General features: G+C 37.9%; 1 protein-coding gene across 2 annotated transcripts in view; it reads left to right on the top strand.

Annotated features, from left to right (window-relative positions):
• Positions 1 to 20,782, top strand: part of tmem168b (transmembrane protein 168b) — a 39,385-nt gene that overhangs the window by 14,912 nt on the left and 3,691 nt on the right. For both annotated transcript variants that reach the window (XM_059978251.1, XM_059978250.1), the window contains exons 2-4: positions 2,117 to 3,359; positions 5,183 to 5,325; positions 8,523 to 8,797. In XM_059978251.1, the coding sequence (XP_059834234.1) occupies positions 2,223 to 3,359; positions 5,183 to 5,325; positions 8,523 to 8,797 (1,555 nt within the window). In that variant the 5' untranslated portion in view covers positions 2,117 to 2,222. The remainder of the gene's footprint in view (positions 1 to 2,116; positions 3,360 to 5,182; positions 5,326 to 8,522; positions 8,798 to 20,782) is intronic.

Raw genomic sequence — 20,782 nt, 5'->3', positions numbered from 1 at the left:
AACAGATCCCTGAGCCACCCCACTGGTCACCAGCCTCCATGCAGAATATGACCCGTCTACAGCCACTCTTTGCCTTCTGTGGGCAAGCCAGTTCTGGATCCACAAAGCAATGTCCCCTTGGATCCCATGGCTCCTTACTTTCTCAATAAGCCTTGCATGGTGTACCTTATCAAATGCCTTGCTGAAATCCATATATACTACATCTACTGCTCTTCCTTCATCAATATGCTTAGTCACATCCTCAAAAAATTCAATCAGGCTCATAAGGCACGACCTGCCCTTGACAAAGCTGTGTTGACTATTCCTAATCCTACTATACCTCTCTAAATATTCATAAATTCTGCCTCTCAGGATCTTCTCCGTCAACTTACCAACCACTGAGGGAAGACTCACTGGTCTATATTTTCCTGGTCTATCTCTACTCCCTTCCTTGAATAAGGGAACAACATTCGCAAGCCTCCAATCCTCTGGAACCTCTCCCGTCCCTATTGATGATAGAAAGATCATTGCCAGAGGCACAGCAATCTCCACCCTTGCCTCCCACAGTAGCCTGGGGTACATCTCATCCGGACCTGGCGACTTATCCAACTTGATGCTTTCCAAAAGCTCCAGCACATCCTCTTTCTTTATATATCTACATGCTGAAGCTTTTTAGTCTGCTGCAAGTCATCACTACAATCACCAAGAACCTTTTCCATAGTGAATACTGAAGTAAAGTATTCATTAAGTACTTCTGCTATTTCCTCTGGTTCCATACACACTTTCCCACTGTCACATTTGATAGGTCCTGGTCTTTCACGTCTTATCCTCCTGCTTTTCGCATACTTGTAGAATGCCTTGGGGTTTTCCTTAATTCTGCCTGCCAGGGCCTTCTCATGGCCCCTTCTGGATCTCCTAATTTCCTTCTTAAGCTCCTTCCTGTTAGCCTTATAATCTTCTAGATCTCTAACATTACCTAGCTCTCTGAACCTTTTGTAGGCTTTTCTTTTCTCCTTGACCAGATGTATTACAGCCTTTGTACACCACGGTTCCTGCACCCTACTATAACTTCCCTGTCTTATTGGAATGTACCTATGCAGAACCTCACACAAATATTCCATGAACATTTGCCACATTTCTTCCGTACCTTTCTTTGAGAACATCTTTTTTCAATTTAAGCTTCCAATTTCCTGCCTGATTGCCTCATAATTCCCCTTACTCCAATTAAACACTTTTCTATCTTATCTGTTCCTATCTCTCTCCAATGCTATGGTAAAGGAGATAGAAGTATGATCACTATCTCCAAAATGCTCTCCCACTGAGAGATCTGACAACTGACAAGGTTCATTTCCCAATACAAAATCAAATACAGCCTCTCCTTTTGTAGGCTTATCTACATAATGTGTTAAGAAACCTTCCTGAACACACCTAACAAACTCCACCCCATCTAAACCCCTTGCTCTTAGGAGATGCCAATCAATATTTGGGAAATTAAAATCTGACAACTCTGTTATTATTACACCTTTCCAGGATCTGTTTCCCTATCTGCTCCTCGATATCCCTGTTACTATTGGGCGGCCTATAAAAAACACCCAGTAAAGATATTGACCCCTTCCTGTTCCTAACTTCCATCCACAGAGACTCAGTAGACAATCCCTCCATGGCGTCCACCTTTTCTGAAGCCATGATACTATCTCTGATCAACAGTGCCACACCTCCACCTGTTTTGCCTCCCTCCCTGTCCTTTCTGAAACATCTAAAACCAGGCACTTGAAGTAACCATTCCTGTCCCTGAGCCATCCAAGTCTCTGTAATGGCCACCACATCATATCTCCAAGTACTGATCACAGAAGCACTGGGTTTTTTTTAAGTGCTCAGTCACATGGAGTTTTCTTCACAATTTTATATCTCACAAAATAGAACACAGAAATTAAAGCAAGCATTTCACCTCATCTAAAGCTAAGGTATTCATGCTTGGATATCAGCTAATATGCAATGTTTTAGTAATTTCTGTACTGGCAATTAATAATGAGTTTAATTTGTCTTTAGCTTCATGCTGAAGCTTTGTTATAGCAATGCAATCTGTTTCATTATTGTGTTTGCATTTTCATTCAATGCAATTACTCTTTTTACATAGGATTTCCCACTTGTGCAAGTCTGGTTCTTTGAAGACAAATGGTACCCTAAGGGATCATCATCAACTGATTTCTGGAGTTCAGAAGGAGCCTTTCGAATCATATTACATGTGTAAATCACTGCGTTACTGTGTGAGCCACTGTCTTTCTGCAGTAATGACTAAGGTGGAGGAACTTAACAAAGAACCAAATATGCATTCTTCAATTCGATATCTTGGCTACCTAGCAAATGCATGCTTGGTGATAGCCATTTGTTTGGGCCTATATGTCCGATGGGAGAAAACAGAAAATATATTATTGCTGGTCATTTTCATCCTTGGACTTTTTGTGCTTGGTATTGCTAGCATATTATACTATTACTTCTCCATGGAAACAGCAAGTTTGAGTCTGTCGCATCTCTGGTTTGGATTTCTGCTTGGCCTACTCTGTTTCATAGATGATTCTAAATTTAAGATGGATGTGAAAGAAGAAGTTACCAAATACTTATTATTGGCCAGCATTTTGATTAGAACTTTGTGGTCTGTCGTTGAGCGAATTTGTGGATGTATCCGACACCAACCTGCCCTGTTAACAGCTGAAGAATTTCTGGGATTGATTGGATTTGCCATAGCCAGCACAGCAATGTTGATGCCCAACTGTTTGAGTGTTATCTTGCTTGTTTTTGCATTGTCCATGTTAATAGTTGATCTGCGAATGAAGTCTATTTTGGCTGTTCCAAACTTGATTGCATTTGCATTGATTACATCCCTGTTGTTTTTTCCATCTTTGAAAATTAGCACTAACCCCTTTGCCTTGGCTTGTTATTTCAGCCGTTTGATTTGTGTCCCACTGCTTGATCTTTACTTCAGTGGTCTATCTGTTACTGAACGATGGAAGCCTTATCTGTATGGCCGGACATTTTGCAGAAGAATTTCAATAGTACCTGTAGCATCCATTGAGCTAATATTCTTTATTCTTGCTGCATTTAAACTGAATAATTTAAATCATTGGTATTTTTTGATACCAGGGTTTTGTATTTTTGGAATCTTTTGGCTGATCTGCCATGTAATTTTTCTCATAACTTTCTGGGGTTTTCACACCAAACTCAGTGATTGTCAAAAGATCTACTACACGCATAGAATAGATAATAAGAGCCTGGACTGTGTTATGGCATCCAAAGGAATGCGTCATTTTTGCTTGATCTCTGAGCGGTTAGTCTTTTTCAGTCTTTTATCTACAATTCTTCTTGGTGCAGTCTCATGGCAGGTATGTTCTACAATGATTTTCTTTTAGAATTGTCATTAGTCTGTCTGTTTATACTTACATACTGCCTAAATAAGATCATTCTTAGAGTATCACATGCTTCAGTTGCATCTTTATCCATGGATATTCATGTTTGTAAGACAAAGGTACATGTCAGCTTATTAGTTTATAACTACTTTAACAATACTGTTAAACTAGGAGTCTCCTTTGCCTACCTAATAAGCAGATGGATCACAGTAGTCTTTAATTACTATGAAGTTTTTTGTCCCTATTTTAGCATTAAGTACTCTTCAACATACTTCATCTCATTTGGTAGAACTCTTACCTCTGATGAAATTGCAGTTTTTTTTAATGTAGCCTTTTAGGAACTAGAAGGTTAACAAGGTAATAGGCTAATTAAATAGTTCAGTTTTGTGATTCGTGATTTCAACAACTGTCAAAAGTAATAGGTGCTTATTCATTGAGATAGTTTGGTGACTAAACTAAGACATGGGAAAGTTTAACAAACCCAACTTGGAGAGTTAAAGATATAATGATTGGAAAAATTACTAAAATAATTGATGTGCTAATGCGTTAAGCAATCACTGAAATAATAATTCAATTGCCAGTAAAGTTACAGGTCCAATATTAATACCTATATCCCTAACTCTGGACCTCAAGTCGAACCAGTCCAGTGAAATGTAGTAGTAGTAATAGCAATATGAACAGCATTATCCCAATATGGCTGAAATAGGAAAGGCATGCTGCTTCCAAGCCACTGTCATGTCATTCAGTGGTACCATTCTGAATTTGTTTCATGCAAAAATCTTATTAGATTTGTGCACAGTGGTATAATTTTTATGCTCACTAATCAAAGCAAACACTTCAAAAACATATTTTTCCATGATTAGTTATTTAGAGTAATACAAATCTATATTTAACCATTTTACAAGTGAATTAATTATAAGGTTCCTTCTCAAGATTTGAATGCTGTATGTTAGGAAAAACACAGCTTAATTTTATTTCTATTTACTTAAAAGGGTACATTTGAAAATAAGTGTCATATCTGATGTATTTTAATGAAATCATTTCCTTTGTAAATAAGGTTTGCATCTTTTTATAAATATTAATTTGTCAAATGTACAAGCTAAAAATATCAAAGTGGTCTTAATACACTTACTAATTGCTATCACTTAGACTTTTAGATATCACATTGAAGCAAAACTGTTCATACAGCGAGGACTCTTCATAAATTAATAATGAAAAATAATTTAGCATATGAGAAAAGTGAATTATGCCATGGTTAATTGAATTTCAGATGCTGCGATGTTAATGTCAAAAATGGTAGCATCATCACTGTTGAATACATATATCTTTCTTTTGCTTTGATCTGGAGGAAAACACTTTAAAATTTAAAAAACAAAAATGTTCAATAATAATGTCCATTAGTTCCACTATGGCAGCCTCATTGTAAAACCGGACAAGCTTCATGAAACAGCGTGAGTACAGACACAAGTGACCAGTTGCCTCCACTTCATAGTTGGAACACTCACCAAAGAGCATTATAATAAGATGTTCTTTATTAGTTGAGCTGTGGTAATGTGGCAAATCAGGTGAATTATCACGTAGTAAGGTTTGTTTGCTGGTTCTGTCCACTGGCCTGAACATGTTTAAACAACCATTGAGTATTTTAGTACTACTAACCATCAATTAATTTCTCTGCACAACTAAAATTTCATTTACTTGTGTATTATATCTGAAGATTTATAAAACTTTTTATTTAATGCTGTTGTTTTACCGGTATCCTGATGTGTATTTCAAAAGTTTTGTCTTTATGTTTATTGCAGCAAACAAATGGGAGCTTCATGAGTGTATTCCTCATCGTTTTACCATTGGAATCCTTAGCTCATGGCCTTTTCCATGAACTGGGCAATTGTTTAGGAGGAACATGTGTAGGATATGCTATTGTAATTCCTACAAATTATTGCAGGTATTATCCCATATTATCAATTATACAAGACCAGTGCCAAAAGTGTGTGAAATTGATCAATTTATTTTATCAACTCAAGTCACTTTTATTGTCATGTCGACCATAACTGCTGGTATAGTGCATAGTAAAAATGAGACAACGTTTTTCAGGATCATGGTCTTACATGACACATTACAAAAACTAGGCTGAACTACGTAAAAAAACAACACAGAGAAAAAAAACACACAACAACTACACTAGACTACAGACTTACCCAGGACTGCATAAAGTGCGCAAAACAGTGCAGGCATTACAATAAATAATAAACAGGACAATAGGGCAAGGTGTCAGGCCAGGTGCTGGGTATTGAGGAGTCTGATAGCATGGGGGAAGAAGCCGTTACATAGTCTGGTCGTGAGAGCCCGAATGCTTCGGTGCCTTTTCCCAGATGGCAGGAGGGAGAAGAGTTTGTATGAGGGGTGCATGGGGTCCCTCGTAATGCTGTTTGCTTTGCGGAAGCAGCATAGAAAACATAGAAAATAGGTGCAGGAGTAGGCCATTCGGCCCTTCGAGCCTGCACCGCCATTCAGTATGATCATGGCTGATCATCCACCTCAGACTCTGTACCTGCTTTCTCTCCATACCCCCTGATCCCTTTAGCCACAAGGGCCATATCTAACTTCCTCTTAAATATAGCCAATGAACCAGCCTCAACTGTTTCCTGTGGCAGAGAATTCCACAGATTCACCACCTTCTGTGTGAAGAAGTTTTTCCTCATCTCGGTCCTAAAAGGCTTCCCCTTTATCCTTAAACTGTGACTCCTCGTTCTGGACTTCCCCAACATCGGAAATAACCTTCCTACATCATGTAGTGTAAATGTCCATGATGGCGGGAAGAGAGACCCCGATGATGATCTCAGCTGACCTCACTATCCGCTGCAGGGTCTTGCGATCCGAGATGGTGCAATTTCCAAACCAGGCAGTGATGCAGCTGCTCAGGATGCTCTCAATACAACCCCTGTAGAATGTGATGAGGATGGGGGGTGGGAGATGGACTTCCCTCAGCCTTCGCAGAAAGTAGAGACGCTGCTGGGCTTTCTTTGCTATTGAACTGGTGTTGAGGGACCAGGTGAACACCAAGAAATTTGGTACTCTTAACGATCTCTACTGAGGAGCCGTTAATGTTCAAAATTGCTTGCAATTTTGTAATCCTAATATTCCTTACCTGTCCAATGTCAGTTACTGATTTATATTATTGTATTTAAATAGCTATGTATTTTACTAACATTAATCATAAATGGAATGCTAACCAATATTTAGGCTGTGCATCAAACATTCTAAAACTACTGCTTTAGAAAACAGCTAATCTCTGTGGAGAAGTGTGAAGTCAATAGAGTTCATACAAATCGACTGCAAAGCTTTAGGATCTCTCTACTATCTTAATCTATACGTGCAGAGTTTAGAATCATCTTTTCAAATGCATTTCTTAAAAAAATGTCTCAATACTGACTGTGACCTATACAGTGAAGTAACAATCTCAATGACATATTGGGAAACAAAACAAAACTCTTTATCTGTAGATCAACCAGCTCTAAAGATCAAACAAAATTTGTATTTTAGCTGTATTACTTATTTTTTAAGAAGTAGTCTATAGGCATGAAAGCAATGAGGAGGGAAAGGAAAAGTCAGTATACCAATTATTTCTTGTCTATTTAATCTGCTATGTTGCTTGAGCCCTGAGAAGTGCATATTCACTGCCGTGACATTCAGCTGGCTACAAGGGTTCTGAGAACACAATAAGGACAATTTGTCAAAAGAAACACTTTTACTTCTACCTGTTATGTTTCAAGATGTGTAAGACAAAAATAATGAAAAAAATTAAAAATAAACAAAGATTTCACACACAAGTTCTTAGAGAACATTATTCATAATAATTTTATTGTCTAAATTTATTTTGGATAATGTACTCCAAGTCTGAGTATTAAATATTCACTTTTGAAGTTCACTCCAGAGGAATTCACAGCAACCTTGCAGTATGATTAGTTCTCTTCGGTTGATGTATTTCTTAATATACTGTAATTATGGTGGTTATTAAGTGTTAGTGGATTGAAATATGGATGTTTTTTAATTCCATTTGATATTTTCATTCTTCATTAGTTGTTCTGATTTCTATTCAAGACCTTTTAGAAGGGCTAAGTCATGTTAACTGTTCAAAAATCTCCAAATCTATCAGGAGATGGGTAATCAATTAATTTAGAATATGGTTTAGTGTTTTTCCCTCTGCCCACCTCCCCCCCCCACCCCAAAACAAAATCTCAGAATTATATGCTTTCTGGTGGTGAGTTTTTATAGAAAGCTTATGTAAAAGTTTGAAATTGAATCTGTGTTGAAATAGTTGGACAGTAAGTTAGATGCCTTTTATTCTTAGTATCTATTTGCCAAATAGATGAGACTGTTACTCAGACATGAATGAAGTTGTCATTCAGAATTGAGTGGTTTCAAAATTCTGAGGGAATTACAGTATTTGTAATAAATCATCACTTTGATTCTTCACCATTGAACAAGTGGTTGGTAAGAGCCAAGCTTTAATAATCTTTGGACTTACAGCAACTACTGACCAAGAAATTAAACAGGCATGGTCTTTTTATCTTATGTAATTTTTGCCAAACATTCAACTATTGTAATAGAGCAATCACCCTGACTTCTCTCCCATCAAACTGAAAAAAAACACCTATTACAAGTACTGTGGGGTAGGGATGCAACTAGAAAATCAGAATATCTTTTGGTTCAGAATCACTATCATTGGAAATTTATGAAAATATGCTGTATGCTTTTTTTGTAATAAGATTCAACCAGAAGCATACAGTTCATGTATTGGATAATGTTGATGACATATTGTATTTGATTTGGTGGCATATGCTTTGGATAACAACGAATGAGCATGTGCTTAGTAAGTGAATATGAAAACAAGAAAAATAAACGGGAATCAAAGCCTTGTGTATTGGCTTATCTAATATGAGTGATGATACTACGTGCTTGATGTCATAACTGCAAATACCTCAAATTTAAAATTGTATTTTGTGTGGTATTGACTTTAGAATTAATTAAATTATGGAAAAGAAGCATGATTTTTAATGAAATTTTGTTGGGGTGCACTAAGAACAACTACTCATATTTTTTTATTCTGTGTTTTTGTTAATTTTATTTTTTTCCTTGTAGTCCTGATGGTCAGCCTACACTCCTCCCTCCTGAGCATGTCCAGGAGTTGAATTTGCGTTCAACAGCCATCTTAAGTTCAATCCAACGATTTTTTGCCTATCACATGATAGAGAATTATGGTTGCGACTACTCCACCAGTGGCTTCTCTTTTGACACTCTGCAATCTAAAGTAAAAACATTTCTTGATCTGCGTACTCCTGATGGACCCAGGCATGACACCTACATACTTTATTTCAGTGGACATTCACACAGCTCTGGAGAATGGGCATTATCAGGTATTGTTTGTGACTTAATTTGCTTTATTATTGAATAGTTAAAAATAAGCATGTCTTGTGGATGCAAAAGTATGTTTAACTTTTGAGTGCTGGAAGTGCATCAGTTTTTTATGTGTGTCAATTTTTGGGTATGTCAACCAACAACTGCAAGGCTTCTCAAAAATCATTACACCTTAAATTATTTTATTTACAGTCTTTGGTTGCTTTATGTAATGCTGTTTTCAAAATGCTGGGATAAATGACAGCATGGCTATAAAATAGATCAAACATTACTCAGTACTTCAGTAAACATGATTGTTTTACTTTTGGGTATGGATGTTCATAAACTGAAACAGTTTCATGATGTGAATTCTTAGTCATTTAAGACTATTTTGACAAGGCAGTAATCAGAAGGCAGTGCCACCTAATTTCATTGTTTGGAGCTGAATCTTGTGATGAGTTTCCCTAGCAAGTTGTGTCCTTTTATGTTAAGGATTAATACTTAATACGCTATTCTTCCCAAGACAGTTTTTAAGCATTATTGGGTAAATTTTAGGTAAATTATACATAAGCACATCTGAGGATACCAACCTAATTTTAATTGATTTATGAAGATTTTTTTCAAACATGGTGAAATCTCATTTATCCAAATGAAAACCTAAAATGAATATTTGCTATCTTTTTTATTTTTGGTATTGTTAAATAAAGAAATAGTTTTTTTGTGTATATCTGACCTTTAATTTGAATTCAAATATGTTCAGACATGTAAATGCAGGATTTCATGCTTATCTGCAGTGAATATGCAGAGCTGTGTTCTGCATGTGATTTTAAATCTATTGACTTTTGATTCTTGGTTTTTAAAAGGATGAAGAAGCTATTCGCAAAAACTTGTGCTGTGTGATGGGTAATTGTGTGGTGCCATAAATGCCTTTCATTTTAGTGTAATGTAATTTGAAGTGTATTAAATAGTTCCATCTATGAATAAGAAGATTGTTCACACATCTTAGGAGAAGTGAGAAAATTATTTAGAATTTCACATATTAGGATCTTTCCACCAGTCTCTACACTGCTCTGGTATTGAAGATGATTCCAGTTTTACACTTTATCAACAACTGAAGTATTTAAATATAAAGTTAACATTACTCTTTAGCTGTTAATCTCTCATGACTAGTCATTATTTCCTTGCATAGATTTTAACACTGTGACAGAGATTGGAGAGATCTTGTTTCTACAGTGGATTTGAACCCTTTCCCAATCCTCCTGTAAATTATTTCCAATGTAACAGGAAACAGGTTGAAAGTAGTGTGCGCTATTGGAGAGAGAAAGATTGAGAAGAAGGTTGGAGGAATGATTTGATCCCTGGCTGCATTGAGATTAGATCTGTCATTACTCTGTTAGTGAGAATTAGAATTTGGATGTCATTAAGGTATCAGACATATAAAATTAAGATTTTATGAAATCAGTCAAATCTGAGTAGGATTCAACATAGTTTCTTTCATTTGACTGAATTGTCGATTAATTAAAAAGACCATTTTGTGACACTGCACTCTGCTGTTTTCTTAGAGTATTATTTATTTCTTTAATATTGTCATAACATGGTGTCTGCAAAGTACCTGGTATCATCTTTCTAGATGTTGCTGCAGTTAGGAATTAATTTCAGAAGTTCTCTTTGGAGCTTCAGCACGGATACGATTTGTTCTGGAGGTCTTTCAGCTTTTCAATTAATTCCTATCTTTTTGTTGTCTGAAGTATCAGTATGTTATTCAGGTAGCGTGGATTTGAGGTCACTCGCATTAAGGATTATGTGTGTCAATGTTTAGGCATATCGGCTAACATCTGCCTCATTTGAAGAGCTCTTAGATATGAAGAAGAAAGCCTTCAGGTTTGAAGACAGACAAGTACTGAGGCGAGTACAGAGTGAATTGAGGGTAAAGTTGGGAGAGTGTAAAGACTCCTACAAGAGGAAGCTGGAGTACAGGCTCCACCAGAATAGCATAAGGGACATGTGGTCAGGCAAGAAGCACATCACTGGCTTCAAGGTTAAGGAAAGGAAGGTTGAGGGCTGCCTGAATTGGCCAATGAATTGAACTTGTTTTTCAATATGTTCAGCATGGGACCTCCTCCTGTCCCCTCCTCCACTTGCCCAAACCACACACCCTTCCTGCCGCTGAAGCCTTCTCCTTCCACCCCTCCCTCCCAGGTGAGTGCTTCTGTTCTAAATCCTGCCCCAGCCTTGGAATATCCTGTTTCCATAGGGATGACCACCACCCTCTGACTGTGACTGCAGAGAGAGAACGGGAGAGACTACATCAAGGCAAGGCTGCTGGCCCAGACAGCGTCAGCCCCAGGATACTGAAGATCTGTGCGAGCCAGCTATCTGGTATTTTGCAACACCTTTACAATCTGATTCTGAGTCAGGAAAAGATACCAGTGCTATGGAAGACATCTTGCTTCGTTCCTGTACCCAAGAAGGCGACTCTATCTGAACCCAATGACTACAGGCCAATTGCTCTCACACCTCATGTGATGAAGGTGCTGGAGAGGCTGGTGCCGACTTACCTTGGACTGCAGATGATATCTTCATTGGACCCTCTACAGTTTGCCTACCAACCTCATGTGGAAGTAAATGATGCCATCATCTACCTGTTGCAGAGAGCTCACTCCCACCGGGATGATGCTGGTGGCGTTGTGAGAATCACATTTTTTGTTTTCTCACATGCCTTCATTATAATCCAGCCACTTCTTCTGAGAGAGAAGCTGCGAAGGATGAGTGTAGACAAATCTACTATCTCCTGGATTACCGACTACCTGACAGACCTAGTTTGTACGACTGGGTATGTCTCTGTCTGAGATGGTGGTGAATGGCACTGGAGTGCCACAAGGGACTGTCCTGTCTCTGTTTCAGTTCACACTGGATACCTCAAACTTCCAGTAAAAATCTGTGTCTTGTCACTCACAGAAGTTCTCTGATGACTGTGTGGTGGTTGGGTGTATCACAGATGGATTGGTGGACAAATTTGTGGAGTGGTGTGGGAGGAATCGCCTGCTCTTGATTTTGGGAAGAAGAGGACTACTGTGACGAGTCCTGTATACATTCTGGGAGAAGTTGCGTTGGTGGAGGAGTACAAGTACTTGGGTGTTCACCTTGACAACAGACTTGACTGGAAAACCGACACCAAGGCTGCTTAAAGAAAGGGATTAAGCATATTCCATTTTCTAAGGAAGCTGAAATCCTTCAATGTGTGCAGCAGGATGTTGGAGATGTTTTACCAGTCTGTTGTGAGTGCAGTCTTCTTTGTGACTTTATGATGGTGGAGCAGCATCAGTGCTGGTGATACAAAAAGACTAAATAATCTCATCAAAAAGGCTGGATCTGTTTTTGGCTACAACCCAGACTCTTTTGGGTTACTGCTATCCATTATGGACAATCAGTCACATCCTCTCCATGAGCTACTGAATAAGCAGCGGAGCACCTTTTCAAACGGACCCATTCAGCTCAGCTGTCACAAGGATCATTACAGAAAATCTTTCCTACCAAATGCAATAAGAATATACAAAAGTTCATTTCTATTCAACTCGAGAACACACATCATAGTACAATAGTCTGTGTTTTATTATTTCATTCAGTATTATTGCATGTTGGTAAATTATTGTGTATATTTTTCTGTACTTTATTATCATTAGTTAATAGTATTGTATTTATTATTATTGCTAAGTGTGTTTAAATGTTAGAAACATAAAAACATAGAAAACCTACATCACAATACAGGCCCTACATGTACTTACTTTAGAAATTACCTAGAGTTACCCATGGCCCTCTATTTTTCTGAGCTCCATGTACCTATCCAGGAGTCTTAAAAGACCCTATCGCATCCGTCTCCACCACTGTCGCTGGCAGCCTATTCCATTCACTCACCGCTCTGCGTAAAAAAAAAACTACCCCTGACATCTCTTCTGTACCTACTTCTAAGCACCTTAAAACTTTGCCCTCTCATGTTAGCTATTTCAGCTCTGGGAAAAAGCCTCTGACTATGCACACAATCAATGCCTCTCTTCATCTTACACACCTCTATCAGGTCACCTGTCATCCTCCGCCACTCCAAGGAGAAAAGGCCAATTTCACTCAATCTATCTCTTAAGGCATGCCCCCAATCCAGGCAACATCCTTGTCAATCTCCTCTGCACCCTTTCTAAAGTTTCCACATCCTTCCTGTAGTGAGGTGAACAGAACTGAGAACAGTACTCCAAGTGGGATCTGACCAGGGTCCTATATAGCTGCAACATTACCTCTTGGCTCATAAATTCAATTCCACGATTGATGAAGGCCAATACTCCGTACGCCTTCCTAACCACTTTGTCAACCTGCGCAGCTGCTTTGAGCGTCCTATGGACTCGGACCCCAAGATCCCTCTGATCCTCCACACTGCCAAGTGTCTTACCATTAATACTATATTCTGCCATCATATTTGACCTACCAAAATGAACCACCTCACACTTATGTGGGTTGAATTCCATCTGCCACTTCTCAGCCCAGTTTTGCATCCTATCAATGTCCTGCTGTAATCTCTGACAGCCCTCCACACTATCCACAACACCCCCAACCTTTTTGTCAACAGAAAATTTACTAACTCATCCCTCCACTACCTTATCAAATGCCTTGCTGAAATCCATATACACTACATCTACTGCTCTACCTTCATCAATGTGTTCAGTCACATGCTCAAAAAATTCTGTCAAGCTTGTGAGGTGCAACCTGCCTTTGACAAAGCCATGTTGGTTATTCTTAATCATGTTATACCTCTCCAAATGTTCATGAATCCTGCTTCTCAGGATCTTCTCCATCAACTTACCAACCACTGAAGTAACACTCACTGGTCTATAATTTCCTGGGCTATCTCTACTCCCTTACTTGAATAAGGGAACAACATCTGCAAACTTCCAATCCTCTGGAACCTCTCTTGTCCCCATTGATGATGCAAAGATCATTGCCAGAGGCTCAGCAATCTCCTCCCTTGCCTCCCACAGGAGTCTGGGGTACATCTCATCCAGTCCCAGAGACTTACCAACTTAATGCTTTCCAAAAGCTCCAGCATATCCTCTTTCTTAATGAATATATGCTCAAGCTTTTCAATCCACTGTAAGTCATTCCTACAATCACCAAGATCTTTTTCCGTAGTGAATAGTGAAGCAAAGTATTCATTAAGTACCTCTGCTATCTCCTCCTGTTCCATACACTCTTTTCCACTGTCACACTTGTTTGGTCCTATTCTCTCACATCTTATCCTCTTGCTGTTCACATACTTGTAGAATGCCTTGGGGGTTTCTTTAATCCTGCTTCTCATGGCCCCTTCTGGCTCTCCTAATTTCATTCTTAAAATCCTTCCTGCTAGCCTTATAATCTTCTAGATTTTATCATTACTTGCTTTTTGAACCTCTTGTAAGCTTTTCTTCTTGACTAGATTTTCAACAGACCTTGTACACCACGGTTCTTGTACCCTACCATCCTTTCCGTCTCATTGGAACGTACGTATGCAGAATGCCATGCAAATATCCCCGAACATTTCCCACATTTCTACCATACGTTTCCCTGAGAACATCTGTTCCCAATTTATGGTAAAGGAGCTAGATTTGTGATCACTATCTCCAAAATCTCCCACTGCACCTGACCAGGTTAATTTCCCGATACCAGATCAAGTACAGCCTTTCCTCTTGTAGGCTTATCTACTTATTGTGACAGGAAACCTTCCAGAACACACATAACAAACTCCACCCCATCTAAACCCTTTGCTCTAGGGAGATGCCAATCAATATTTGGGAAATTAAAATCTCCCACCACAGCAACCCTGTTATTATTACTCCTTTCCAGAATCTGTCTCCCTATCTGCTCCTCCATGTCCCTGTTACTATTGGGTGGTCTGTGAAAAAACACCCAGTAGAATTATTGACTCTTTCCTGTTCCTAACCTCCACTCACAGAGACTCAGTGGACAATCCCTCCATTATTTCCTCCTTTTCTGCAGCCATAATACTATCTCTGATCAACAGTGCCATGCCCCCATCTCATTTGCCTCCCTCCCTGTCCTTTCTGGAACATTTAAAGCCTGGCACTCTACTTTTCCTGCCCCTGAGCCATCCAGGTCTCTGTAATGGCCACCACATAATAGCTCCAAGTACTGATCCACACTCTAAGCTCATCTGCATTGTTCATGATGCTGTGACAAAATAATTTCCTACTCATTATTATTATTAAATACTTCTTGAAGGTAGTACCTGCTTTACTATCCTTGAAAACCACTCATCCATCCTTGATTCCTGAACATTTAATGTTTGGCTACAGGTTTATCTTGATGAATTCAGCAATCATATACAGTCTGTACGTGCTGTAGAATTACTAGACCATTAAATATGCTTATTAATGGGGGATTTCAAATGAAAGTCTATCAACCTGAAATGTAGACACTTTTCCTGCCTGCAGGATTTGCTTGATCTACTGACTGTTTTAATTCAGAGTTTCAGCCTATGCAGAGTTTTTTTGCTTCTCAAACTGAATCTATTTTGGTAGTGTTTCTTGAAGAATAGATTGTTCTGGAAGCTTTTATTTTCCTCATATAGTTCTATGGATTCTTTAATAGCCATTTTAACAAAATAAATTGGACTTTGATTTAGTTTCTTGCCTAAATAAGGGAACTCAGTCAACAGAATTCAATAATGCAAACATGAATGAATTCTCTGTAGTCAAAAGAGAAGGTGCCAATGGTATTAGTAACCCTGAAAATAAATGAATCAAAGTAAGTTTTTTGTTTCACTATAAATGGAAAATAGAGAATAAATAATGTCCAGCATTGTATGATTTCCAAACAAAACATTGAGAGAGATGATAAAAATATGTTATTACTCAAAACTGGGGTATTCCTAATCTTGCTGAGGTCAAGAAAAGCTCGTAGTTCCAAACTGTCCATCATTTCCGTCAAGGTCCAGCAAAGAAATTTAATGTACATTGCAAATCTTGCTAAATCTGTTTACTGACACAGTGTATTATATGCATACTTACCTTCTGATAAAATAAAGTTAATTATGCAGCCTCTGGCATAATGATGACCGCATAACTTAGCATGCTAAAGATAACCATTCATTTCAAGTGACTTAATTAAACATTTCATGGCTTTAATATGCCTGTGTTTGTTGTGCAACACAAATTGGCAGACAACAATACTTAGATTTGAAAAGAAAGGTTAAAACATGTTAATTTTTTTTTGCAATTTGTGATACAAAATGAAAAACTGTTTGGAAAAGAAAATTAGGGGCTTAAACATGCTCTGCAAATAAATGAATTTTCTTTTCTTGTGCATTAGGCACAATAAGGACTGCCTGGAGAGCACTTTAATAACTTTCACTTCTACATCCATGGCCTGAAAGGCAAAGGTCACTCACTTAGATGCTTTCACAGCATGTGAGGTCTGCATTGGCAATAATGGTCCTACCTTAGCAGATTTCAGGCTGTAGAGTTTGGCACTGGGGACATGTTTCATGTGCCTCAGTTAAATTCATCATTCAGCAACTAGCCCTCGTGTGTCTCTTTTTTAATGTCCATAGTACATAGATATTGTCAGAAAGGATTGTTTATGGCTTTTATCTTTTTATTTTCATGAATATCAGTTTTGTTCACCATTCCCTCCAAGGCTGTTGATAAAGACTTCCATAGCTTTTTTTTTGCTGAAGTCTTGTTACATCTAATTGTGTTTAACTCAGCTGCAGGATTTTTTTCGCTCCATGAAGAAATGGTTCCTTCACTTGAACATTATCTTGCAATATTAGTAGACGTTTTTCTTAAAACAGTAATTCCTTATGCTGAAGCAAATTAGTGAATCCATTTCATGTGTGATAGAATAGCTCAGAGATTTATAGCATGACAGATGGTCAGACGTAGTTTATTGTAACTTCACACACAATGCTGGAGGAACTCAGCAAGTCAAGCAGCAGCTATAGAAATAAATAAAGAGATGACATGTCAGGTCGTGACCCTTCAACAGAATCTAGTCCTAGTCCTCTGGACTTGAGTCCTGATGAAGGGTCTTGGCCTGAAACAGCAACTCTTTATTCCTTCCTGTAAATGCTGCCTGACCTGCTGAGTTCCTCCAACAATTTGTGTGTTACTCTGGGTTTCCAGCATCTGCAGAATCTCTTGTCTTTTCTAAACCTGCTCTATTTTGTGACCCTTGGAAGAGCTTTTTTGTTAGATGTAAAAGAGCAGGTATAAAGTGAATTATGCCATCTTGTAACCTAACAGTTGAGCTTTTAATGTTCTAATTTAGATGATATCCTTGAGGAAACATTAGAGGTGTTCTTTGCTCATTATTAGCAGCCCACACTTACTTTGAATGCAAAAAAGCCAGAGTAGATGAGAGATATATCCAGTTATATATAAATGTGAATTCAACACAATGGTTGATTTGAAAGGCCAATCTTTTTTAATCTAATTATTTTCAACCAATGTTGAATCTTATTTAAAAAAAAGTGAATTGAAATAGTCATTTATCACTGTATTTTATTGTCAGACACTAGAACCAGTGATTGTTGGAACAAATATATTTCCTTGACTCCTTGGTTTAAAAATTAAATTTATCATTCCTTATAGCTTCACTAATAACCTTTATTAATGCATGTGTTGCAATTATCACTAGAATTACAAGATGAAATTGATGAAAGGTTATCAACCCAAAATAGTAACTCTGTTTTTCTCAGCCTACTGGAGCATTTCCAATCTTTCCTGTTTTATTTTTACATCTATTCAGATTGGTCTAATTGCACAAAATTACAGACGTGAGTGCAGAGTAATTAGAAGTGATATAGTTGGACACTATTGGTAGTCCACCACCCAGTAAAGCTGTAGATTCTAGATTCCAACTGTACCCTGTGACTGAGAAAGTCCATCCTCAGATCCCTTCTAAACCTCTTACCCTTTATCCTAAACTTATGCCCTCCTCTTTTAGATGCCTCTCCTACGTTTCTCACTATCTGTTAAATCTATGCCCCCTATGATATTGCTTTCCTAGGTCAGAACCCTCCATAAGCATCGTCTGCTCCATGGAAAACAAAACTAACCTTTTAAGCTGCACTTTGTAACTGAAGTCCACTAACCCTGGCAGTATCCTGGTGAACCTCCACTGCATGTCTGTGCTACAGTGGTGACCAGAACCTCATAATGCTGCAGGTGTGGTACAACCATTTTTCTATAAAGTTGTACCATGTTGTCTATGCTCTTATATTTGATGCCACGACTCAAGAAGGCAAATATCCTTAATGCTTTCTTCATAACCTTACTGCCAGTGCTGCCACCTTCAGTGATTCGTGGATTGATAAACTGAGGTTCCTCTGTTTATCAGTATTTTCTAATGCCTTGCCACATCATTGTTTACATTCAATCGTTATTAGCTCTTCCAAAATTAATCAGAGTACTTCAGCACAAAAACAGGCCTTTTGACCTATCAAATCCATGCTGACATGATGGTCTGCCTAGTCTCATCTATCCTCACCAGGACTATAGATCTCCATAATCTTTTCATACATGCACCTATCAAAACTTCTCTTAAATGTGGCAATTGAACCCGCAACAACCACTTCCACTGGCAGTTTATTCCATACTCCTGTCGCCCTCTGAATGAAGCTGTTCCCTCTCATTCTCCCTAAATATTTTTTCACCTCAAATCTATGACATCTAGTTCTAGTCATACCTAACCTAATGGAGTTTACCATAAGCCTGTTTGCATTCACCCATCATAATTTTGTATACCTAAGATCTCTCCTCATTCTTCTGCACTCCAGGGAATAAAGTCTTAAGCTATTCAACCTTTCCCTATAACTTAGGTTCTCAAGTTCTGGCAAAATCCTTGCTAATTATCTCTGTATACTTTCAATATTGATATCTTTCCCGTAGGTAAGTGACCAGAATTGCACACAATACTCCAAATTAGGCCCTAGCAGTGTCTTGTACAACTTCAACATCATATTCCAATTCCTGCACTAAATGCCCTGATAATTGAGGACAATGAGCCAGTCGCTCTCTTTACAAACTTAACTACTTGTGATGCCTCTTTCAAGAAATCATGGATCTGTTTTCCCAAATCCCTTTGTTCCACCACACCCCTCAGTGTCCTGCAGTTCACTATGCAAGTCCTTCCATTGCTTATTCTTCTGAAGTGCAGGTTAGTAGCTTAATTAGTCACATGAGTATAATTGGGCAGCACAGATCCGTTGGGCTCAAAGGGCCTGTTACTATGCTGTATCTGTAAATAAATAAAAATAAAAGATATGATGCTCTTTGAAGTCGTGGTGAACCTTTATGGTGCATGTGCCATCTGTTGTGCTGAAATGTGGAAACTACAGTGTTAGTGTGCAGTTCCCGTAAGCGCAACGTCAGTAATTATACTATTAATATAGGCTCTTTGGCCTGACAAGCAGTTAAAGCCTACAGATTGAGTAAAGAAATTGTTTGATTCATGCAGTTGTGAATATAATTATCTCAAGTATTTAGAAATAAAATCCCAAGAATGACCTGTGTGTAATTTTGGTCTAGTGAGATGCTCTTGAGATGCTGTGATTTGACTGAATGAGCATGCTGCTATTGACACTGGTAAAGGATGAAAAGTAAGTTATTATTGTTAGGTTTCATCCATCGTGTCTAGACTTTGCTCGCTGTAATACATGATAATTTTTTTAAAATTTAATTAGGTCTTAGAGCTGCAGTTGCACTGCAGGTTTCTGTCGGGATAGGAATACATTGCGTGCTTATCTTCACACTGCATTTCAGCAGTATAAATTCAAGCTTCTGTGTAATTATGTCTCAAAAATTAATTGGAGCGGTTGGTATATTGCTGTTCAAGCAGCAATACAAAGAGGTAATATTTTTTCAAAGGTGACTGCTCGTTCAATTGGATGCTTCTCCAAGCAACCTGTTGGTTTCTATCCTGTACTTTGGAACTCTTTTTTTAAATTTTATTTTTTATTGAAGTTCATCATTAAACAAACATTTCCATAAAATGTGTTTCAGATATTTTACATACCATATAGTCACATATGCCACAAATCTCCACATAATATTTATCTGAGGTATACACTTATAGAAAAGAGGAAAGAAAGAAGTGAAAGGAGAAAACTATGTGCAAGTAGGGAGTGATCTTTTTTTTACAACATATTCATTGATTTGTGAGAATAAAATCAGGCCTATGAGGTGTTATGTAGTTAAACCATTTTTGCTGGTATGAATCAAATTGTCCCAACTTTTGTAAATGTCCATTGTAATTTCCATCCATGCATTTAAGGTTGGGCTCTCCTGTGATAACCATTTCCTAGTAAGGGTCTTTTTACCAGCCACCAGCAGTATATTCATTAAGTATTTATCTCTTCTTAACCATTCTTGAGGTATATACCCAAAATATATAGTCTTAGTTTCTAAGGGTATTTCACATTTAAAGATGTCTTGTAGGGCATTGTGTATCCCACTCCAATAGCCTTTGATGATGGGGCATTCCCAGAAAATATGATAATAGTTTGCATTTTGATTTCCACAATTTCTCCAGCAAACAGGGAGGTTACTATCATAATGGGATTTCTGAAAGGGTGTAATAAAAGATCTTATCAAGTTTTTCCATCCAAACTCCCTCCATTTCTGTGAACTGGTGCACTTCTATTGATACCTCCATATTATTGTTCATCCTTCCTCATATAATTATCCCTCCCATTTTGTTTTAATGTATGAAGTCAAATGTGTTTTAAGATTTGGCAAACCCTTATACGCGTTTGAAATGATTCTACTACCGTTATCTGAATTATATGCTTTTCTAAATAGCTCTATCAAACATGTACTTGCCTTGGTAACATTTTTAACCGTCCTATTAACATATTATTGCATCTGTAAATACCGATAAAAGACTTGTTTTTCTGATGTGTTTCTCTTTAAGCATTTCAAGACTGAACAGTGTTCCTTCTTTCATTATATTGCAAAGAACTG

The sequence above is a fragment of the Hypanus sabinus genome, chromosome 8 (assembly GCF_030144855.1).
Source record: "Hypanus sabinus isolate sHypSab1 chromosome 8, sHypSab1.hap1, whole genome shotgun sequence".
Classification (NCBI taxonomy): domain Eukaryota; kingdom Metazoa; phylum Chordata; class Chondrichthyes; order Myliobatiformes; family Dasyatidae; genus Hypanus; species Hypanus sabinus.
The sequence above is the reverse complement of the archived record's forward strand: the minus strand, read 5'-3'. Positions and strand labels throughout refer to the sequence as shown.